The sequence below is a fragment of the Mirounga angustirostris genome, unplaced genomic scaffold (assembly GCF_029215605.1).
Source record: "Mirounga angustirostris isolate CCGP_5_RB_7025 unplaced genomic scaffold, mMirAng1.0.hap1 SCAF_12, whole genome shotgun sequence".
Taxonomy (NCBI): Eukaryota; Metazoa; Chordata; class Mammalia; order Carnivora; family Phocidae; genus Mirounga; species Mirounga angustirostris.
Window position 1 is genome coordinate 47154737 of NW_026991720.1, and position 22906 is coordinate 47177642.

The following is a 22906-nucleotide window of genomic DNA, read 5'->3' on the forward strand; positions in this document are numbered from 1 at the left end:
CAAGTTTCAAAAAATCTTTGGACACATCCAAAATGTCCAAAAGAGAGTGTGAGTGGGGCAAATGTCAACATAACTCTGACTTGAACTAAACAAAGCATACTTTCCATTTATTAAATATATTCATTTTTTTAAGGGTAGAGGAGAGAGAGAGAGGAGAGGGAAGGGGCAGAGGGAAAGAGAGAATCTTAAGCAGACTCCACACTGAGCGCAGAGCCCGACGCAAGGCTGGATCCCACGACCATGAGATCATGACCTGAGCCACAATCAAGAGTCAGACGCCCAACCGACTGAGACACCCAGGCGCCCCTAAATATATTCTAAGTGCGAGACCCTTTACATGTAATTATGTCTAAACCCCGCCATAACTTCGCAAGGTGGATAGAAATGGAGGCTTAGAAAAGTAACCTGGCAAGGATACATGTCCAATAAGTCTAGAAATCTCAAGTGCTTTCCACTACGATCGTGCAAAGTGGGTTCCAATGGGTCATGGTTTCGTGGGATGTTAACAGCTGTTCCACACAAAGAAAAGTGTTCTGTGTTCAAATAATAAGTTAGAAAAATAATGGGTTGGACGAAGTTTCTTTCTTGCAAAATTTTTTCAGGCCTTTAAAATGTCCATGTATTGGGGCACCTGGGTGGCTCAGTTGGTTAAGCGTCTGCCTTCGGCTCAGGTCATGATCCCAGGGTCCTGGGATCGAGCCCCACATCAGGCTCTCTGCTCAGCAGGGAGCCTGCTTTTCTCCTGCCGGCCCTTCCCCCTGCTTGTGCTTGCTCTGTCTGTCTGTCTGTCTCTCTCCCTCTGTCTCTCTCTCTCATGTGTGTGTGCAGGCACTCTCTGTGTCAAAAAAATAAATAAAATCTTCAAAAAAATAAAAAAAAATTTTTTAAATGTCCATGTATGTTGTGAGTCCCCAGGAGAAGAACAGGATGAAACAAACAGTGAGCATACTTGACAATGGGAATTCTTAGAACAGTGGTTTTCACAATGCGGTCCCCAGCCCAGCAGCATCAGCCTCACTTTTGAACTTGCTATACCCAGACTTAGTGAACCGGTCTAAGGTGGGGCCCCAGAATTTGTATTTTGAGCCAGGCCCAAGGTGATGCTGGTGATGCTGGTGATCCCGATGCAGCATATTTCCCAGGAGAAATTTTCCAAGGAAGTCATTTTGGTAAACACTGAAATAGAAGTATTCGTATGGCACTGACCTTTGGATACTTGGTTCCAGTAGCAAAAGGAAAGACAAGAGGACAGGCTTTTACTGGGGCAGAAAGTTGGTCTTTCAGCTCTTACTTAGGAAGGGATAATAGCAATCGTGGTTGTGGTGGTCCCAAACTCATTCTTGAAAACTGGAAAGACCCATGTAGGCATGCCTCACTGCAACTAATCAGATTTTCACAAAAGGGCAGGGTGTATGACATATCTCAGCTCTAACTTCCCGATGAGTTGCCTTCGTCTGATACAAAGTGAAAAAGTCAGTATTCTGCCACTATCACAGATTTAATATTTCACAATTTTCCCATTTTTGGTAAGGGGTGCAGAGTAGGTGTCCAAATGTCAAGCACCTGTTGTCACAGGTGTACTAAGGATGTACCTGTGCACAGGTGTACACAGGATGACTTAGACACCACAAGTACCTCCTGGAGAAGAAGAAAGGGCCTCCTGGAGTCTGTAATATTTGCAATGAAAGAGAAAACAAGAATTAATGAACTGTATGGTGCAGGGCCTGTGTTCCAGCTAGTGTAGACCTGTGCGTGGACCAGTGTTCTCGCCTGGATCCCTACCCCCAGAAGGACCAGGACTAACAGGCAGGCAGAACCTCTTCTGTGCATACCTGGCCTTGAAACTCCCCGTGTGGCCAGCCCACGTAGCTGCAGAGATTCTCTTCTCCAATCAGGCCAAACATACCTAAAAGGTGAACTCAGCCTTGACGGTGGATGTGCCCAAAGAGAGAGTTTATTTTTCTTTCCCAACGGTGTTCTGTAGTCACCAAAACTCTGGTAGTCCTAAACACCCCAGATGCCGGAAGAAGCATCTTTCCCGGAAGTGACTCAAATGCCAAAGGAGGCAAAAGGAGATGGTCTCAGCGGGAGAGTAACTGAGGAAGAGGCAAGTGTGCTCTGAAGATGTTAAGGTTTAATTTCGATTTGTCCCATAGGAATTTCTATTCTATTGCTCTCAAGAACTCATTCTTGGACGTTTTTTCTGACCTGGAAGTCAGCCTAGCCAACATCTGCCAAATCTTGCTAAATAAATAGCGGGTATCCTGCATTACCTGGGCTGTGAAAAGAAATGCTGGAGAAGGCCTGAGACTTTTGATTTATATAAGACTCACCTGTAACAACAGAAAGACTATCTCCTGCTGGGTATGGATTGCAGACCCTAAACTCACCTCTGAGCTGTGACTAAAACTTTTGGAAGGCTTCAGTCTCTTTGGCCCACTGCAGTGGTGAAAGGGACTTCTGAGTCACAACTGCCACCCAAAATCCAGGAAAATTATGGGCGTAGAATATTTGCTTAAATTCCCATTCCAGTTAGGCATCAAAGTCTCAGCAGCCTCTGATCCTTTGGTGCAGGCATAGCAAGGGGGAGAGGACAAGCATCATCAAGCACCACTGCTTATACATTACAGCAATTTATATAGGAGGTTTGCTTTATCATCACCAACACCCCACGAGTTGGGTTTTATCACCATTTTACAGATGGGAAGACCAAGGCTCATAATGTTAGGTTACTTAACCAAGACCTACCACTGATACCTACTATTCTCTACACACACACACACACACACATACACACAACACACACATACACACACACTCTAATGGGTTTGGAAATCCTTCGTTTATGCCATAATAGCATAATACGGATATATATTGATTATAAGTGCTGGCATTTTGAGTAATATCTTATTGTATCCCAATGACTGACACATATACAACTTTGTTGAATGAATAGATGAATTTGTCATTCAAAGCCTTCTTGCTTTCAATTCAAGATTCTCTGCACAGGATGGCTATTAGCCGATAACCATGTTATTGGATACTTTGTATCTTCAGTTATCATGAATGAACAAATTTCTTAAAAAGAAAGTAGGTAATGGAACTCTAAGAGACATCTCTCCTTGGAGGTAGAAGGTACTTCCATTCTCCTTGCTTCAGAGAAACCAGGCAATGTGATCTTATGTGCAGGGGCATCCACTCACTCATTCATTCACCCACTCCAACAAGTCTTCATGAAGTTCCTTCTGTGTGTAAGGTGATGGTGCTGGGAGTCATACAAGGGGGCAGGGAGAGCCTTGCAAGAGCATGGCTTACAGTCCAGGGGGAGACAGGAAAACACAGCCAACACCAGAGCACAAGATAGGCAGCTGGGAGTGCCACAAGCAGCACTTGAAAAGCAATGTGGAGATTCAGGGGAGGCCAAGGTTGCATCAGGTAAGGGGAAACCAGACAGTGCTTCAGAGGTGGTGGCATTTGACACAGGCTTTTATGGATGGGTTAGATTTGGTCAAAGAAGAGGGGAAGGGGAAAACCTTCCTGGTGGAGATAACTATATGGGCAAGCACACTGAGGTGGGGAAGCCACAGATAGGTTTAGGGAAGGGAGACTTAGTCCATTTTCCTGGAGCAGAAAAGACACAAGAGAAAAAAAATGACACAAAAGTGAAAACTGATAAATTAAGTCAGGGTCAAATCATGAAGAATGTGCAGCTAAACTGAGGAGCCACAGTCACTGCTATTTCTACAGGACACACAGTCCCAGATGAGCTTAGAACTCATCAAGAAAGGCAGACATTCCTCCAGACCCCAAAACTAGCAGCTCCCCCACCAGAATGTAGCCTTGGCGCCTGGCCCACCTAGCACAGCGCCTGGGCGATATTAAGCCCTCAATTAAAGTTTGTTGGATTGAATTGGGAGGACAAAATAGAAACATTTCCACTGGTGGAAGTTCGGGGTGAAGAGAAGGTGCACAGCAATGCTGTGCTTTAAAATCCAATGTTTAAATATGATATATTGACCACAGCCTATATCCCAGCAATTACTCTTTATCCTACTGCCAAAACTCCTATGACATCAGAAATACTGGCATAGCAACCCCCTGAATCTCAAGGCATGCCCTGGGAGACCACAGCAGCATTTTAAGTGTGCTCTCAGAGGTGGTAGCTCAAGCACATATTACTTTACTAAAATCTAACGTACGTTCCAAGTCCATCTCCACATGACAAATGTTCATTTTACTCCAGGAAAGCAGTGGTCACTTGGACCAGGCATGGAAGGAAATGTCCCACAGCAAGAGGACGTTGCTCACAAAATGCTAGAGATGAGAGGATTGGCCCATGCCTGGTTTAGAACTGGAATGATGTATTTTGGTGAGTAGGGCATTCACAGTGGACTGGGCGCCTTTGAAGTTTCAGGATCAGCCTGCTGTCTGCAGCCACAGAACATGGAAGAATCTGGACCTGAGACTGGAAGTCTAAATTCGAATATTCAAAGACCAGGATATCATGGCTCCAGTCCAGATTTGTTCATGTATTTGTGAAGGCCAAGCACAGCTTGATGTTTTGCGAAGCTTCCACTGAACAGTTTTCAACAGTAAATTAGCATGTATATTAAAACATACATGTATCATAAGGAAATAAAGATGGGAAGAGGCAATCTGAAGTAGCGGGAGGCATGTGAAACTTCCCAGCAGACAGTCCTATATACAAATACTGGATCTGTAACTTCTAGCTTTGTGGCTTTCTGCAAATTATTTAAACTCTTAAGCTTTAATTTCTTATTATGTAAAATGAAGGTAAAAACATCTATCTTGCAGGATTTTTGTGATGATCAGGAAATAATATAAACAAAACTTATACCACCATGGGGCGCCTGGGTGGCTCAGTCGGTTAAGCATTCAACTCTTGATTTGGGCTCAGGTCATGATCTCAACGGAGCCCTGCATGGGGCTCACGCTTAGTACGGAGTCTGCTTGTCCCTCTCCCTCTGTTTCTGCCCCTCTCACTCTCTCTCTCTTTCTCAATAAATAAATAGATAAATCTTAAAAAAAAAATCTCCTAGCACTGTGCCCAACAAACAGCAGGAACCCAATGAATGGTGGCGATTTTTACTATTACTAGTTTCTAATCACCACCTCCAATAATTTGGTGTTATATTTCCCCACTATTTCTAAATTTGTATAAAACGGGATTTTCAACTTTCTCTATCTCTAAACTCTGTTTTCATAGAATCATGGAAACTCTGAGTTGGAAAGAAACTTAGGAGTCATATAACCCAAACTGGATGTAATCCTAAAGGATAAATTAACATCCTTTCCTAAAACATCTTCCTGGCGCACAAGCTCTCTCTGTGCACCAAAAAACAGCCCTTACTTAGACGGTCAGAAACAGGATTCTGGAGGAGTACCGTGGACGCGCTTTGAAGAACGCCAAGTGAGATGCACAAATACATGACTTCTCCGTGGAAAGTAAAAGAGATTCAGTCATTTGGTAAAAGCTATTGCTGTTTTAAAATCTATTAAATAATACAGCGATTGATGCAGTAGAAGGGATTATAAATAAACAATAAATCATGCAATTATGACTGTTTGAATTTTGGCAAGATAATAAAAAGAGCAGGGGTATAATCAGGAAATAATAGAAAAGATCTGCAAGGCACCCCTGCAATTAGTGATAAACAGAACTTGGCTCGGAGCTGGAGCCCCAATATGGCTCTCATTAAAGAGCCTTGGGACCTATTCCTGGGGCAGACCTCTGCTAGCCTGGGGAGAAGTGAGGTAACCAAAATGTCCGTGTGCGCGTACGCACACACGCACACACACACCCATGTTCAGATAATCTTTTACTATAGTATTATAACCACCTGGGCTGAAATGACTACCTTATGCCAAGTGAAGACCAGTCCATGGTCTTCCAAAACTCTAATTGAGATGTTTCCTGTTCTCAGCTTTTTGACTCCTTCCTTTGTAATGCCATACACACACACGCACGCACGCACATGCACATGGGTGCGCGTGCGCGCACACACATACACACACACACAGGCACTGTGTGAAGGGCGCCTTCACTCATTTTTCCTTCCCCCTTTCCTTTCACCTTCTTTTATTAATGGTACCTCTTACAGAGATAAATGCTCCCACACAAGTGATACCACTTAAACAGATAAATAGTCCACACTGGAGAGAGACAGCGAGCATGCGAGAAAACCCTGTCTTATTAGACTAGAAACAGACACACTATATTAATGCAAAAAATCAGCATATGGTTCTAATAGGCTTTCTTAAAATGATTTATCAGCTGTGATTAAGCCCTCAACCAGCATGTCTATCTTCATAAATAAAGCAAAAGTGCACCTTGCTCTCAAATGTATCTGCAGTATCTTATTACCCAGCCCTGTGCAGTGCACTCCATTTACAACATGGCTCTGGGGAGCCAAGAATTTGTGTGCAATCACAAAGTGTGTGCTCTAAAGAGACTGCCAAGATTTAGGACTCTTATCTCAGAGATAGTCTTACTAAAAATCCATTACAATGAAGGCTTATCCTCTCTCTCTGTGCCATGGAGCTCGGCATGGCTGAAATATGAACAGGTAATTAAAAGGATATGCCTGATTTTACAGTGAGCCCAGTGACACAGAATCACCAAACAGCTGTTGGGAAAGGCATCTGGGACTCGGTGCAGGTCACCTCTGCCAGGGGACTGTAGAAAATGAGGACCACTTTAAAAATCAGACTTGGTCTCTTTCTTCTCTTGTACGGAAAGGAAAGGCAAATACAAATATTAGTCATCTCAGTTCCAACCTCATTCTCCGGCTGGCTAATATGTCAAATGGTCTCAGTGGCAGACTTGAAAGAAAAAGTCTCTACAGACACCCTGAGCGGGGGTGGGGGGGGTGGGGGGGGGATGAGGAAGTAAGTGCCGTGACTTCGAAACGAAGGAGGAGGAAGTAGGACAAAGCATGTGAGCTCCCTAAGTCAGAAACGGGTGTTTGAAAACTGCACCGCGTCAACCATTTTACACTCACACTCACAGGGCATGGCTCTGTTGGAGTGGTATTTACTCTTTGATAAAAAGCCAGTAAGTTCAGGAGGATGAGCTGAATAAATCCCACAAAGCATCCAAGCAAAGTGTTTTAGTGGCTAAGTCCCTTTCAAGCCATTCCCCCCAGGCACACAAAGCGCCATTCACACCCTCCCTGCTCACACAGACCGGTACACAGAGATCACAGACACCTCTGCGCCCTGCCCCCCGCCCCCGTTCCCTCTGAGCTTCCCAGGCACCACTGCTTGGCATGTCCATGTGCAGGGTGACTGAGGCACAGATGTGCGATCTCAATACTCTTTACCACAACAAACTGCTGCCACAAGATTGAGGCCGGTCTGCTGCAGCGTCGTGAGACTGTGTCACACGGCAATAGACTTCAGGAGGGGCAAAATATAGAATCTCAGGAAAGAGAAGGGTGTTTGGACAGTCCCATTGGTGTGGTAAGCAGATTGTTTTTCTGTAAAATGCACCAGCCCGTTGTATCAAGAGTGAGACCTTGGGAGCCTGAGTCTGTGCCTGTAAGCACTCCATTAGAAGAACGGCGCTAATGAGGTCAGAGCGGCTCCTCTCCCCTGCGATCACAGCCTGCACCCCTGGCCCCAGCCAGCTGTCTGGCAATATGCGCCTCTGCTTACAAGGGGGTCCAAAGGAGGGCATGTGTGTGTGGATCTGTGCAAATCCATCACCACGAATGGTCGATCAACTCTTATGTTCACACTAGGTGGGCAAATCCGTGGCACCATCTTAACAATTGGAGGGCAGCAGGCAGCTCTACTTGGACGTTAAATGTCTATAAAAGCTGGTGTTGGACCCTGTAGGCAATTCTAGCTACTGGTCAGAATAATGAGGCATTATTCACAAAGCCTGGGTTGCCCACTTTGTCTAAAACACGCATGCACGTATGTGTGATTATGATACAAATGAAGACAAAAAAGTCTAGCAGAGATCAGGAACAAAAAACTATGCTCCTACCCCACTGTGCAGGAAAGAGATGCTCCTTCAGGAAGCAATGTCACTGCTGCGATGCTGTCTCTGTAGATGTGCAGTTTGAGTATCTGTCCCCAGGACCCTTTTGTGACCACTTATTTTAATCAACATCAGAAAGAATGTTCAAGGTGTGATTAGATGCTCTAGTGACGTGTGCATCTAATACCACCTACCTAGAATGAGCTTTCATTTTAATTTTTAATTTTTTGTTCTCCAGATCTTTATATGCAAACTGTGTGTGTGTGTGTGTATAATTCCAAAGTTTTCAAAAGGCCCAGTTTAGCCCTGAGAAAATGAAGTCATGCATGACTTTTAGAGAGTGATGGAATGGAGTCGGGATTTCTTGTCCCCGTCCTGAATTCATTACTTCTCCACCACCCACGCCTGGGCTGTTACGAACAGCACTGGAAATGCTGGGAGGCCATTTTCAGGTGGACCAGCAGCACATGGGCACCACACTACACAGCACACTTTGGCAGACCACACCACAATACTACATTCTAGAGCTCTGCAGATGCCAGGCTTACCCTGGAAAGGACAGGAAGCCCGGGCCCACTGTGCCAACAAATCCAACAAAAGCCTCACATTCGTAAATCCTCTGGGAAAGTTCGTAAGCTCTGTGCATCACAAATCTTAGCAGGAGAAGCCAGGCAGGGGATGGGTTCTCTGAGAGCGGCTTTGATTCACAACGCCCAGTGCTGCATCATCTGTAGTCAATCAACCTGACATCGATTTTTCTTTTCTTCTTTGGGGATCTGACTGCTTACAGAGCCCAAATAAGCCCCCCACCCAAACATAAAACCATGGAAAAGGTGGGGTTCGGACAGCACCGTGATCAACTTTCAAAGTTTTCATATAACAGATAGTGTGCTCTGCACATCACTCAGATCCCAGGGATGGCTGTGCCTGCAGCCACACTAAATTCAAAATGTGAGGTTCACCCCGACTCCACGGAGAGAACTCCCCAATGAAGGGAGAGCTTGCAGGTGGGACTATCTCTTCTTCTAGCTCCAACACTGTCAAATGAAACAGCTCACATTCGCCTTCAGGGCAAAGGTCAAAATATCACCGACATACGCAACAGTCTGATTTTGCCAATGCGAGTGCATCTTGTTAGAAGAATTCGTGCCCAGAGGAGATGCTGAGGGTAAAGTCTCTCAGCATTCCATTTCACTCTAGAGCCAAATGAGACAATTGGGCTCATCACACAGAAGAGTCATAGGTTCAAACAGGCTAAAAATAGCTTCTAATATCCCAGAAACCAAAGAACAAAGTGAAGCCCGGCAATGGTCCGGAAGAGACGGCGGCTGATATCCCGTCATATTTGGGGTGTGAGGATCACCCAGCCCAATATCAAGGAGCAAGCAGGTGACATTGTGCGTGGCTACCCAAGAGAACGGGCTGATTGCATCTCCAGTCCAAACAGCTGGTGAGCCCCTCCAGGTCATCAAAACAGCCAGTTCCCAAAAATGTAAGAACGTGGTACAAGTCATTCAAGGGGGGGAAAGAACCCCACTATTTCCTAGGCCTTTGGGCTTTGGTGATAGTTGGGTAAAGAACAAAGAAAATGTCCTTTTAGGGGGTTCTGAGTCTAAAATCAGTAATTGCACCACAGGCTTGAGTTGACAGCCAACATGCTGGAAATATGGACAGGAGGAATGCTCGGAATGCCACTTCCTGGCCTCAGCCTTATCAATATGGAAATAACAGCACACAAATGCTGAAGCAGGGTTCCCAGAATAAATCATTCCCATACCTGCTCTGGACCATACTTAACGTTCACCTGGATTTATGAGACAATGGAGACAGCGACTCTTGCAACTATTATATTATTTTCCTATTCTCTTTTTACAATGTCAATTTTTTTTTCCCTCACATCTCTGCGAGGGGCCCAGGTAGGTAATTCTTAGCTACAGATGTGCATGGAGTCTATCTAACATTTGGGCCAATTTTCCAAATGTGAGTGCTGTTTTCTGCCTAGAACAGAAGCTTCATCTTTAAGTCATTTTGGTTCAGTCCAGCCCTGAAAACAGCTCTGTTTTCCTGCCTGCCTTTGGGAGCATTAATGCAGGGCCTCCCAGAGGACAGTATGAGTTTCCTCTGCACATGCAGAGGCCCCTTGTGCCCAGGTACACACCCGCCTCCCTGGGGCCTGTGTGGTGGGTGGCTGGGCCTGAATTACTCAGAGCTGGAAATGGATGCCTTCAGAGGAGAGCATCTATTCCCGTTGTGATTCCACTGGGTTCCTGCCCTGAAATCCCAGCCTGGCTTGCCTGCCTCGGGACTGGTAAGGAGTGATTTTTAACTAGCTGAGAACCCAACCCAACTCAACCTGGAACAGAAAAATCAGCCTGTTGAGAAAGTCTCCTGCTGGGAAAAGCTGTCCTTTTCTGGGCCCTTAAAGCTGAGCTTCGTAATCACTTTATCGAGGAGCCTCCCAGCCAAATAATTCAATTGGACTAATTTTCAGCTACAGGAAGGCCGCCTGATGGGAAGACAGGCCAAACAAGTGGTCCTCACAGGCCGAGCCTGGGCTGATGGTAGTGCCTGGGGAGCTTTGGGGCCCCGCTGTGTTTTGGGCTATTTTTGGTGTCCTTTCATCATCCCTTCAGAGCTTCCCCATCCCTGCTTTCGTCCTTTTAGATGCATTCCATGCATAGAATGTCATAGAATCAAGACTATGTTTAATAGCTCCCAACGCACTCCTTTCTACACCTCTGACATCCCACACCAACCCCTCTCCCTCTTAACAATGACAATATCTGGAGGGACTTTGGACTTAACTACAAGTCAGAAGTGGAAGAGCTGCAAGAACAATTTTTTTGACTTGTAAACACCTTGGGTACTTTTTATGTATTAAAAAAATGCATTCAATGTTGCAAGACTTAATGCTAGGTATTTCATTAAAGTTAGATTAGCATTCCAAACCTTTCTTGGAATTCGCAGCAATAACCCAGGAGGAAGAGATGATAGTCTAGACTTGAGGGAACAGAAAGGGAAAATAAAAGGAAGGTAGGAAGTCTCTTTCCTTAGAAAGTTGCTGGGACCCAGTGAAGGGGGCAAAGGAGGGTGGGAAGGCAGAGCTGACTCCTGCGGTAGGTGAAACATGCCTCTAACTAGACTGGGCAGCGACTTGTCACAGGGAAGCTCTCAGCACAGTTTGGGGGCAGTTGGGAGTAGCAGAGGTGTATTAGATGGGAATGTGGATAGCAGCTGGAGATTAGAGGCTAATATTCAAGTCTGACGAATAGAATATAGTTGAAGGAATCGTCCAGTGGAGGTGGCTGATACGTAGTCAGAATTTATGAGTTTTCTGAAGAAAAGATGTAAACAGAAACTACCTGGGAGTGGATAAAGCCAACAGACAAGGAGGCAGAGACAAAACAGGGAGCTAGGAGAAAAGCCCTACCGTTGGCCCTCCGTAGTGAGGGCCTAGCAACACTCTGTCTCTCTTGATAGTTTATCCCTCTGCACTTCAGTGGAGAACATAGTACCAGTATAATCACCTATAATTATTCCCTGTGACTAAAGGGACCGAAATCAAATGATCATTAATAACATGTTCAAAACGTCATGTGTGGGCCTGAATATACTTCATGAATATATAAGTACTTAGATCATTGCTATACCCTGTCACAACTGAACAGGAAATACTGGTGCAAGAAAATACTATTTTATTCCGCAATATTCCCAACACAATAGCGGTTCTCAAAATCAATGCCCAGTTCTCTCTAGTGCCCTTCCTGTTATATCTTAAACAGGGTCTGAGCCTCCCAATATCTTCCACTCTGTAGCTTCAAGTGGAAACATAAGTACCTTATATGAGACCACCCGTCACAGCACGGAATGAGTGCAAACCCTCTCTCATTCAAACTTAAGCCTCTGGAAGCCTTGTGATCGGTTCTCCAAAAGACATCAGGCAAAGACCTCTATCTTGCCGGGACACATGTCATGGGATAGCAGATACCAGTAAGACCTATGACAAAAAAACTTAAACACTTAATACTGAACTCAGAGAACAATACAACCTGCCACTCACAGGCTGAGACATTTATCTGCAATTCCCACCAATGCCACAACCCCCTTTCAATTCTGATTAGAACACTGGTTGGAGGCAGAGCCATGAACTGCCAAATAATTTAGCTTTAGGGATCAGATCCTCAGCTTTAAGAGATAACATATTTTTTTCCTCAGTGTGAAAGGTTCTGAGGACTCATCCATTTGAGTCCAAATTATCCAAACATACAAATTCTCCAAGGGAGGAGATGACCAAACCCCTGGTACCCCTCTTGGTCAGTATTCCTCCAAACCACAGGCCTTCCCCTCATCATCCACATCAAAAGACTTGATAAAAGGTGCTCATTCTTTGCAAGGCAATAGACCATGCATTTTGCCACTTAGAGGATGCCCTGACTTTCCACCAAAAAATTTTTTAAATAAAGCAAAAAACCCCTATGAGTTTTTTTAAAAAGATTTATTTATTTACTATTAGAGAGAGAGAGAAAGAAAGAAGGTGAGCAGGGGGAGGGGCAGAGGGAGAGAGAGAGAGAGAGAGAATCCTCAAGCAAACTCCCCGCTGAGCACGAAGCCTGATGCAGGGCTTGATCCCAGGACCCTGAGATCATGACCTGAGCCAAAACCAAGAGCCAGCTGCTTAACCAACTGAGCCACCCAGGTGCCCCGCCCCCAAAAAACCCTATGAGTTTTTATTTCCCACTCCATTTTAAAATTGAGGCAGAGCCTCAGATCACATCTTGATTCACTGACATATGGCAGTGGATACCAACTCTTAATAATCTCTGGTAAGATTGTACACATTAGGGGCGCCTGGGTGGCTCAGTCGTTGAGCGTCTGCCTTTGGCTCGGGTCATGATCCCAGGGTCCTGGGATCGAGCCCGGCGTCGGGCTCCCTGCTCCGCAGGAAGCCTGCTTCTCCCTCTCCCACTCCCCCTGCTTGTGTTCCCTCTCTCTCTGTGTCTCTCTCTGTCAAATAAATAAATAAAATCTTAAAAAAAAAAAAAAAGATTGTACACATTGACCCTAAATTCCAGAAACTAAAACACATGAAATAGCTTCTGATCTTTTCCACTGGTTTAGTCATTCCCATAAGTGGGATGCAAAGACCAAGTTAACTTCTCTTCCAGTGTCAAAGTCCACTCAAGCTGAGGGCATAATGTAAACCTAGGAGAAAGCTGAAAAAAAAAAAAAAAAAGCTTACATTTGTCGTGTCCTGAGATGGGAGGACAAAAATAATCCTTGTAAGATAAAGGTTAGGTTTTCCAGTCATTGGGATGGGGGAAGAAATAGATTGTTATCTCTTCTAGCATTGCTAGTGGGTGTTTCCTTTCAGTCATGCTGATCAAAAACAAAACAAAACAAAACACGCAAAGATCAAAACCAGTTTCATCTTTTCATCTCCCAGGATTTAGCAAACATGATGACATTTTCAAAACCAGAATAAAATCAAGTTTTCAAGTTTCAGAGAGTCTTTTTCTCCAGACTTCTGCAAGAGGGAGGAACTGTTTTATGCAAATGTTGTAGAGGCCACACGCTAACAGAGCAGCTGTTGCGAGTTTGCTCCACTCCCTATCTTTTGTATCTTTTCTTTCCCATTCAGCGGTTGCTCATGCCTTCCCCAGAGGACGGCCATGCCAGCTAGGGGCTGATAGAGCTAGACTGTGTATGAAGGCAGAGGGCCTCCCTCTCTGCACCCTCTCTCCCCGAGTCACTGGTGGTGTCGAGTAACATGATTTCCAGGTACAGAGTTTAATCAGATTGAGCAGCCCCCGTTTCTGAGCTGAGGCTGACCTGGCCATGCCCTGTTCCGTGACTCCTATTGAGCTGGGATCCGAGATCTTAAGATTGTAGCTTGTCCCTTGTTTCCATGTGTTCAACAGTCAGTACCCTCTGGGAATAGACTGCACTTTTCATCATTTGGGTAGGAATTCTAGAGCATGGAAATGTCCTCATTTGCTATTGCTCCATCAGCATAATGAGTCAAATTTAGGTCCTATGGGAGAAGAGCAACACTCAGCACTTACATACAGGGCTTTTCATCCTCAAGGTCCTTAACCACGTTAGGCTGTAATGTTATATTTCTCTCAGCAAGACAAAGGAGTTCATTTCTAGTCCTCTCAACTGCCCTTCCTTTCTTACACACAGACACACACACACACACACACACACACACACACACAACTGCTATCATATGATGAAGCTATATCCCACTTCCTGGATAAGCATTATTCCTTCTATTTTTAAAAAATCAAATGTAAAAGATCAATTCACCTTCCTCTTTCTTTTTCTCTTTTTAAAAATCTTTTTGTCTTTGTTTCTACTTTTTTTCCACTGACGTAGAACATGAAATCGGCATGCTGACTGCTGGTTATTGAGGTCCGCTGAGCATTACTACTAATGTCCCTACACTTGACTTGATTCTTCATGCCTCAGGGTCTTCTGTGTCATCTCTGGCCACTGAGGAGAGTTGAACACTCTTGTCTTGAAGGTTCTGGAGGAGTCTGCCAAGTTCCATGCTTAGACCTCTTTCCAACTTCATCTCCATTCATTCCAGGCCCAGATGATTCCATCAAGTCTCATGTATTTAAACACCACCTATATGCCAGTGACTCCCAAATTTATATCTCCAGACGGGTCACCTCTTCCTGATTTACAGACCATTATATCCATGTGCCCACTCAATATCTCCATATAAGTAGAAAAACCGTCTCCACAGTTTTCCCCTCAAACCTGCTCCTCCCACAGGCAGCTCCAACCTTCTAGTTGCTTAGGCCAAATACCTGGTTCACTCTTGATTCCATCCTTTCTATTACTCCCCAGATCTAATTCATCAGTAAATCCTGTTGGCTCTATCTTCAAAAGAGACCCAGAATGTAATCACCATGTCCATCTCCACCTTGGACCAATCTGCCATCATCATCTATCCTAATTCTTCCATTAGCCTCTGGAACTGGTCTCTCTCTCTCTCTCTCTGCTACCGTCCCCCAACAATTTACTTTCAACTCAGCAGCCAAAGTGAACTTTCTAATATATTTAAATCAGATTCTATCACTCCTCTGCTTGAAACTGTTTATGGTTCCCCATCTCACTCAGAGGAAAATCTGAAGGCTGCAGGCCTTCCGGACTCTGCCCTCCCAGGCCCACTCTTTAGCATTATTACAAACCCTCCTCTTTGTGATTCCTCCGACCCACAGAGCATCCTCCAGCCCTAGGGCTTTGCACTTATTACTCTCTGCACTTGGAACACTCTTCTTCCCGAGGTACACCTGCTCTGACACAGAGCTCTGTTCTCTTCCTTCCGGTCTCTGCTGCATGTCCACTTACTACCAATGTCCTCCCTGACCACCCCTCCCCCCAGCACTGCCTCTGCCCCTTCCCTGCTAGAACACACACCACCTTCTGACATGTTATATGTTTCATGGTTTTTACTTGCTTATTGTTTGTCTTGCCCACGAGAAGTAAGCTACCTAAAGGCAGGGTTTTGTTTTCAATGAGTTTTAGCCCACAGTATAGTCATCAATGCCTCGGACAATGCCTGGCACATGACGAGCACTCAAAAATATTTACTGAATGAATAAAGGGTGAACACAAGTTTCCCACCTGTTTCAGGACATGGACTAGCCTGACTTCTAAGCCATAGGCAAACAGATTTGTGAGACCTGCTGGTGATGGAAGGGAAAAACATCTCTTATTAAAGAGTTTTGAAACCACGAGCTTATATTTCTGTGGAAGATTGAGATATTCGGGCTTTTTCCATTGTCATGACCTGCCTCTAGCCTGTTCTCATTCTATACATACATTGGGATATACTGAATAAAGAGCTTGTATTCCTACTTTTGAAGCAGGAGCTGGGGGTGTCAGGATTAGAGATAGTCTATAGAACAGAATTTTCCCCAATGGACAGCCGAACGAGCTAAGTGAGGATCAATTCTCTATTTGCTCCTGAATAGAATTTTCTAGACCAAACTGCAGCTAGAAAGTTAAAGGTGGAGGGAAGGACCGGCCCAATTTTTCCAATATTTTTTTTGTATAAAGTACTTAGACTCAGAGGAAAAGAAATTAGAAGAAAGTTGGAGATGTAGAATTAAAAAGAAATAATTATCTGAATGCAGAGCAAAAGGAAGGAAGGAAGAAGATAACATTCAATAATAATAAGGTATGCATTGAATAGAAAGCTTATATCCTACTTTTCAAGTAGGGGATGAATAAACGAAGCAGGAGCAGGGGGTGGCAGTGTGCCAGGGATGTTGGTAGCTTGGAGAAATGTGGTCAAAAGTTTGGAAAAAAGTATGCTGGTAGATTGGAGAGTATCTCCCACCTTTAATTTACCCATTTGTGGCTTCCAAAGAAATGCTAGGCAGAAGCCACCAACACAGCCCATCTGGCCTCTGGAGAAGTCATCGTGCATTAGGTCTCAAGAAGCTATGGCCACCCAAGGCTGGATTTGGCTGCTCTGGTTTAAAAGAGGCAAGGGAGGAGGTGCCTGGGTAGCTCAGTCGTTAAGTGTCTGCCTTCAGTTCAGGTCATGATCCCAGGGTCCTGGGATCAAGCCCCACATCGGGCTCCCTGCTCCGCGGGAAGCCTGCTTCTCCCTCTCCCACTCCCCCTGCTTGTGTTCCCTCTCTCGCTGTGTCTCTCTCTGTCAAATAAATAAATAAAATCTTTAAAAAAAAAGAGGCAAGGGAAGAGGATACCTCAACAGCCTGAATGCTGTCCAGCTTTCAGTGCGTGCAAGTAAAGTTGGAGTTTGAGAAGGTGATCTCCTGAGACGCCAAACCCAAAACCACGAGGGAAGCTGGCTATAGGATTCCCCACCCGAATACCCATCACAAAACTAGCACATGGCTAAAAGCAGCATTCAGGCTAAAATTAACAACAACACAAGAAACAACGTGTTGGCGAGGATGTGGAGAAAGGGGAACCCTCTTGCACAGTTGGTGGGAATGCAAGCTGGTACAGCCACTCTGGAGAACAGTATGGAGGTTCCTAAAAAGTTAAAAATAGAACTACCCTACAATCCAGCAATTGCACTACTAGGTATTTACCCACAGGATACAAAAATATAGATTCGAAGGGGTACGTGTACCCTAATGTTTATAGCAGCATTATCAACAATAGCCAAACTATGGAGAGAGCCCAAATGTCCATCAACTGATGAATGGATAAAGATGTGGTATGTGTGTCTATATATATATATATAAATATATTTATATAAAATTTATATATTACATAAATGTATTTTATGTATCTTATGGAGTATCACTCAGCCATCAAAAAGAATGAAATTTTGCCATTGGCAACAACATGGATGGAACTAGAGTATTATGCTAAGTGAAATAAATCAGTCAGAGAGAGACAAATACAATATGACCTCACTTATATGTGGAATTTAAGAAAGAAAAGAGATGAATATATGGAAAGGGGGAAAAGAAAAAAGGGAGAGAGGGAAACAAACCGTAAGAGACTCTCAATGATGGAGAACAGGCTGAGGGTTGATGGAGGGAGGAGGGTGGGGGATGGGCTAGATGGGTGATGGGTATTAAGGAGGGAACTTGTAATGAGCACTGGGTGTTGTATGTAAGTTATAAATCACTGAATTCTACTTCAGAAACCAATATTGCACTGTATATTAACTAAAATTTAAATTAAAAAAATAAATTAAAAAACAAAAGCAAGATTCAAAGACACTTTTTAAAAATATTTTAAATATGTATTTAAAATATGCATTTCTATAACTGCAATTGTCCTTTTTTTCAAAGTTGCTTGCCTGATTATTTTAATTTATAAAGTTTATTTGTACTCTTTCTCAACCCACAAGGACTCAAAAGTAATTCAGAAAAAAAAATGTATAGCATAAAAATGTTTTTTAAATTAAAAAAATCAGGACCAGAGGAAATATAAACTAGAACTGAAAGTCTAGTCTGGAGGGAAGTAAAATATGTTCATCACAGTGTTCTAAAAAGTTCTCAAAGTTAAGCAGTAAACTTGGCTTTCTGTTAACCGAGCAGTCAAAGCGAAAAGAGAAACAGAACCAGTTACATGATTCTCCTGTCCACACGGAGAAAATATTTCAGTTCCTTAGGGGAAGCAAACAATTTCCTGGAATTCAGATCTGCAAGAATTTCCTCCCATGGGGCTTCATATAGGAGTCATGAGTACTACGTAAAGGAGAACATCTAAAACCACACCCTTACCATAGGGCTTCCTAAAGCTGTCCTCGGTAAATGTCTGTAGGAAAATTAAGGACACATACTTCAGTTAAAACCATCTCTCAGAAATGAAGATAATATAAACCAATAGGAACTAGCATACACCTTTCTTACAGTTCAGTTTAATCTAAGAAACCAACCTTGACTATCTTGAGGAATGAACGAACTTATAATCCTTCAGTTTTTTCACAAATGCCACATTTACCAAGAGAGCTAAATGTAGAATTCAAACAGAGGAAATTTACTAGACGTTTTGGTTCTTCTTCACCCTTGTAATTCTCATTTTTGAAAAAATATGTTTCTATTGCAGTGAAATATAGAATGTACGCCTTCTTTTTTTTTTTTTTTTTTTGAGTTAAATTTTTAAGTGCTCAGAACAGTGCCTGGCAAATAAGTGCTAAAAAAGTATTCATTTTAAAAGTGGGGGGCAGAAAGCCTTTCATGTCACTTGAGGGGTGGGGAAAGTGGTTGTGTAAATTAATTATACATAAATAAAATGAGCTGATTGAGATTTTATACCTCTCTTGTATCCTCCACCAATTATGATGATTTTTCCAAAAGCAGCACAGACTCAGTGCAAGCCCTTGACTGTTTTAATGTGAGAATGTGACATGAAAAATCTGGTGGAGGGGGATTATTATAATTTCACGTAGAGGAGAATTCGAAGGTTTTGAAATATCAGAGCCTTTACAATATCTTCTCCGGATGGAACAGCTGGACCTTCAGAATCCATTACAACCTAGCCAGCCCTTCCTTTCAACCCATTTCCACATTTTAAGTCTCTGATCATGGAATGTGTCTAATTTGTTGTTTGGTACATTGTGAGCATTCAATAATGCTCTATCGTAACAATGGAAAAAATGTTAAAGAGCTTCATTATCACATTTACTTGTGACCCGGTTTCCTTTCCTTAATCTTGCAAAGTGATTTTTAAAATGCAAGCATAACATTACGAGAAACTGAATATATTCTGGAGGCATGCATAAAGTGGATTTTCTACATTTGTAAGAACAAATAATCCACACGTATATTTAAACCATTTGTCTCAACAATAACAGATGTTCAATAATACGAATGGGAAGTAACTGAAACTGGCGGAGGTCTACCGGGAAGATTATGGAAATAGGACAGTGAGAACCTGGGACAAAATCAGATGAAACCCCCTCTCCTACTGCTACAATTATTCTTTGACTCTTGTCTTCTGCATGCAACACCCATGTAAGGCTTCCTACTAAATATTTAGCAAAGTAAAACAACTAGTTTTGAATACAAAGAGTCTGTGAGTTATCCAACTCAAGGTTCAAGAATCAGGTGTTTTGTTTTGGGTTGTTTTTTTTTTTTTGCTTGAATTTCCTATTTCAGATGTCTGTTTCTGCCACGATGGATTCTACCACAATCAGGGATTCATCCTTTTTAAAAAAAAAAAAAAAAAAATAGACAAATACTTGCAAATGGATAAAATGCTGTTTTAGGGCCACATCCGCACAATCTGTAGTGCCAACAAAGTTCCCATACAGAAGATTCTCACGGGGCTTAGGGGAGGAACCTGCCAAGGAGTCCATTCAAGCAAACCTACCCGCTTGCTGCTCTCCTCCTCCTGAGCCTTCCTGAACTCATGCTCGAGGGAGCAGTCCAGCTCATTGAAGAGCCCCACTTCCTCACAGTTCTTCAGGAATCTCGTTGGGGTCGGAGTCTGATCTGAAAACAGAGACCGAGTGATCATACATGGGTTCTTTTCCTCAAAAGCCAGGGGCAAGCATGAGCTCAATTCACGAATACTCTCCCCTCACCTTGATTAAGATGCCAACTGGTCATCCATAATCTTCCACCCTTTTAAATAAGATGACAATATGGAAGAAAATAAAACCACAAATCTCACAGGAGGAATACAATGTGTAGCGGGCTGCATATGTGAGGGTTTTCTAAACTTCCCCCTGTCAACTTTCTGGGGTCCCCATCACTTGAATATATATCGCAATGTGTGGAATGACTTTTTTTTCTCTCTTAAACAGGAAAAAAGAATGATTTAGCTAAAATCAGGCCAAATAAAATCTGCTGAGCCAATGTTCAGCTTGATTTCAGGGGGCTGGGAGGAAAAAAAAGGTTTTATAAATGTTTATATCAAACAAAAAGAAACAAACAAGCACATTAATTCCTTTCTCTTAATGGAAAAGGAAAATACAGCAATTCTCTCTCTCATTTTGAGAGTCACAGAGGATGATGAAAGTTTCCAAGTCAAACACATTCAGCTTCCATCCATTAAAAATATAATTATTAATTTTATTTTCCTTTGCTATAGCCAAAGGAATGTTCTGAGAAAACTCTTTAAAAGGAATAGAATTTCTTTCATATTGTTGACTGTCTAGCAAGCATACTACTTAGGAAACTTGAGGATCTGAAGCCACTATTTGTGGCTTAATATTTATGTAGCCTTTGCAGTTTACACAACGGTTTCACACGCATTCTCTATAATCTAGATCTCACAAGAGCCTAAAAGGTAAACAGGGTAGAATTATACCTTTGTAACCACTAAGGACAGTCATCTTCCCTGGTAAAGATGTCCTGGAGTTGACATGAATAAAACCGTACACTGTCCCTTTCTCAGAAACAGAAGATGGCCATGCTAATTATTTTGTAAATGAGGAAAATGAAAGTCCTGGGTGATTCAGAGTCTTGTTCAAGGTCTCCCAGGTAGATGTGATGACACCAGGATTATAACTAAGGCCCTGCTACCATTTTCAATATGCACATGTATTGTTCCCACCTAAGCCGACAGCACACACACTACTAGAATGATGATGGCACTTGGCTATCTTGACCCACACTCAGTCCCCAAATCTCTTTCTGCTTAGTTCTCGAACAGCTCACCACCAAGCAACTGAAGAGTGCCCTCAAGTTGAAATGAATGTGCCATTCCTGCATGCTCTTTATAAATTCCTGTATGACAAGAAATTAGAATTGTATTTACTTTCCTAATTCATACAGAGAGCAGTTAATCCCAGTAAATCATCCATTGAGATTCAAAGAAATAGCTTAATATTCATGAAGCTGAAAACAGCTTGATATCCCCATATATTCAGCCCTTCTAGGGCAAGGTCTCCTGATGCCCTATGGCAAGGGGCTTTTCTACCTGTTAAGCACCCAGCTGGTTGACCTGGATTTCAAGGCAGCAAAAATCCCCTTCTGCATTCTTTCCCATTTTTAGCCCAACCTCCAAGATACTGAGCTCTCTTTTGAAGCATACAGAGAGCCTACCGCAGATGGTCATAAATGGACATTACAGATAAAAGCCATGCAAAAGTTGGGTTTGATTGAAAATGGTTTTATTAGCACATTAATTTATTAAGATTCACACATATACACCTATGTCCCGATACACATATAACACGTATATGTATATATACATATATACGTATATGTAGTGTGTCATATGCTTATAAAAGAAAAAATTAGTATTTACAAGCATTTTGCAGCTTACAAATATTTTCACCTACACTGTCTAGAATCTAGATCTCACAAGATCCTACGAGGCAAGTAGGTGCACATTATTTTAGAAATGGAGAGATAAGCACCTTGCATAAGGTCACAATTTGCAAATATTTTATCACTATTAAGTCCTCTTTTATGTTCAAATATAACCCCTTCTCAATCTAAATCCTGTGCTTTGCCCAGACTCTCCTCTGGGTCTGAAGGACTCTTACGTACGTAAAAGACAATGCTGACAACCCAGAAATCTAGACTTGAGAACTGTGTGATTTGGGGGAAATTACCTACATTCTCTGGACCTCATATTCCTCATCTTTCAAATAAAGTTCTAAAGTTATATGGTTCTGTGAATCCTAAAATCACCATCGTAATGGGTTCTCTTCAAAAGTCACTGTCAGTAGGTCAAAGAAACATGACCATTTAAAGGACAGCTTAATAGCAACATCTGGAACAGCTGGCTAGACACCAGAAATTAGGCCAGAAGTAAAGGCCAGATAGACAGATAAAGAAGTTTCCTGAACAGAAGCTGTAAATAGACAAGACCTGACAGTGGAAATAAAGATGTGTGTGTGTGTGTGTGTGTGTACATATTCTTCCATTTATTGGGTGCTTATTGTCAGGGATAGTGCTAAGTGCTTTGTATGATGCGCTATCTCATTAATTTTTACACTAACATTTGGTAAAAAAATCATTTCCCCCTTCTACTTACGAGGAAACTAAAACTCACCCCAGGCCCCATTTAGAAACTGAGTCACATAACTGTATCGGTAATTGACAATCCTAACCATCCCTGGTTCTTTTAAAGTATCTTGGAATCACTTAGATCCCTCCTATAATAGAACCATGTTACAATCCTACAGACCTTCTACTATCTTGCAGGCCATTTTGTGAGCAAAAAACCTGAGAAAACAGGGGTGCCTGGGTGGCTCAGTTGTTAAGCGTCTGCCTTCGGCTCAGGTCATGATCCCAGGGTCCTGGGATCAAGCCCCACATCTGGCTCCCTGCTCAGCAGGAAGCCTGCCTGCTTCTCCCTCTCCCACTCCCCCTACTTGTGTTCCTGCTCTCACTATCTCTGTCTCTGTCAAATAAATAAATAAAATCTTTAAAAAAAAAAAAAAAACCTGAGAAAACAACACAGGACAGAACTTAAGTATTAGATCATTCG

The 22906-nt window shown here is 42.9% G+C and overlaps 1 protein-coding gene across 9 annotated transcripts in view; it reads right to left on the minus strand.

Annotated features, from left to right (window-relative positions):
• CREB5 (cAMP responsive element binding protein 5) overlaps window positions 1–22906 on the minus strand; it is a 406577-nt gene that overhangs the window by 297895 nt on the left and 85776 nt on the right. For 8 of the 9 annotated variants that reach the window (XR_010406449.1, XM_064575114.1, XM_064575111.1 and 5 more), the window contains one exon: window positions 19832–19953. The exons of the other annotated variant lie outside the window; for it this stretch is intronic. Coding sequence is in view for 6 of the 8 variants with exons in the window: in XM_064575114.1 (XP_064431184.1) it covers window positions 19832–19953 (122 nt within the window). In the remaining 2 variants the exon portion in view is untranslated. The remainder of the gene's footprint in view (window positions 1–19831; window positions 19954–22906) is intronic. 9 annotated transcript variants of the gene reach the window in all.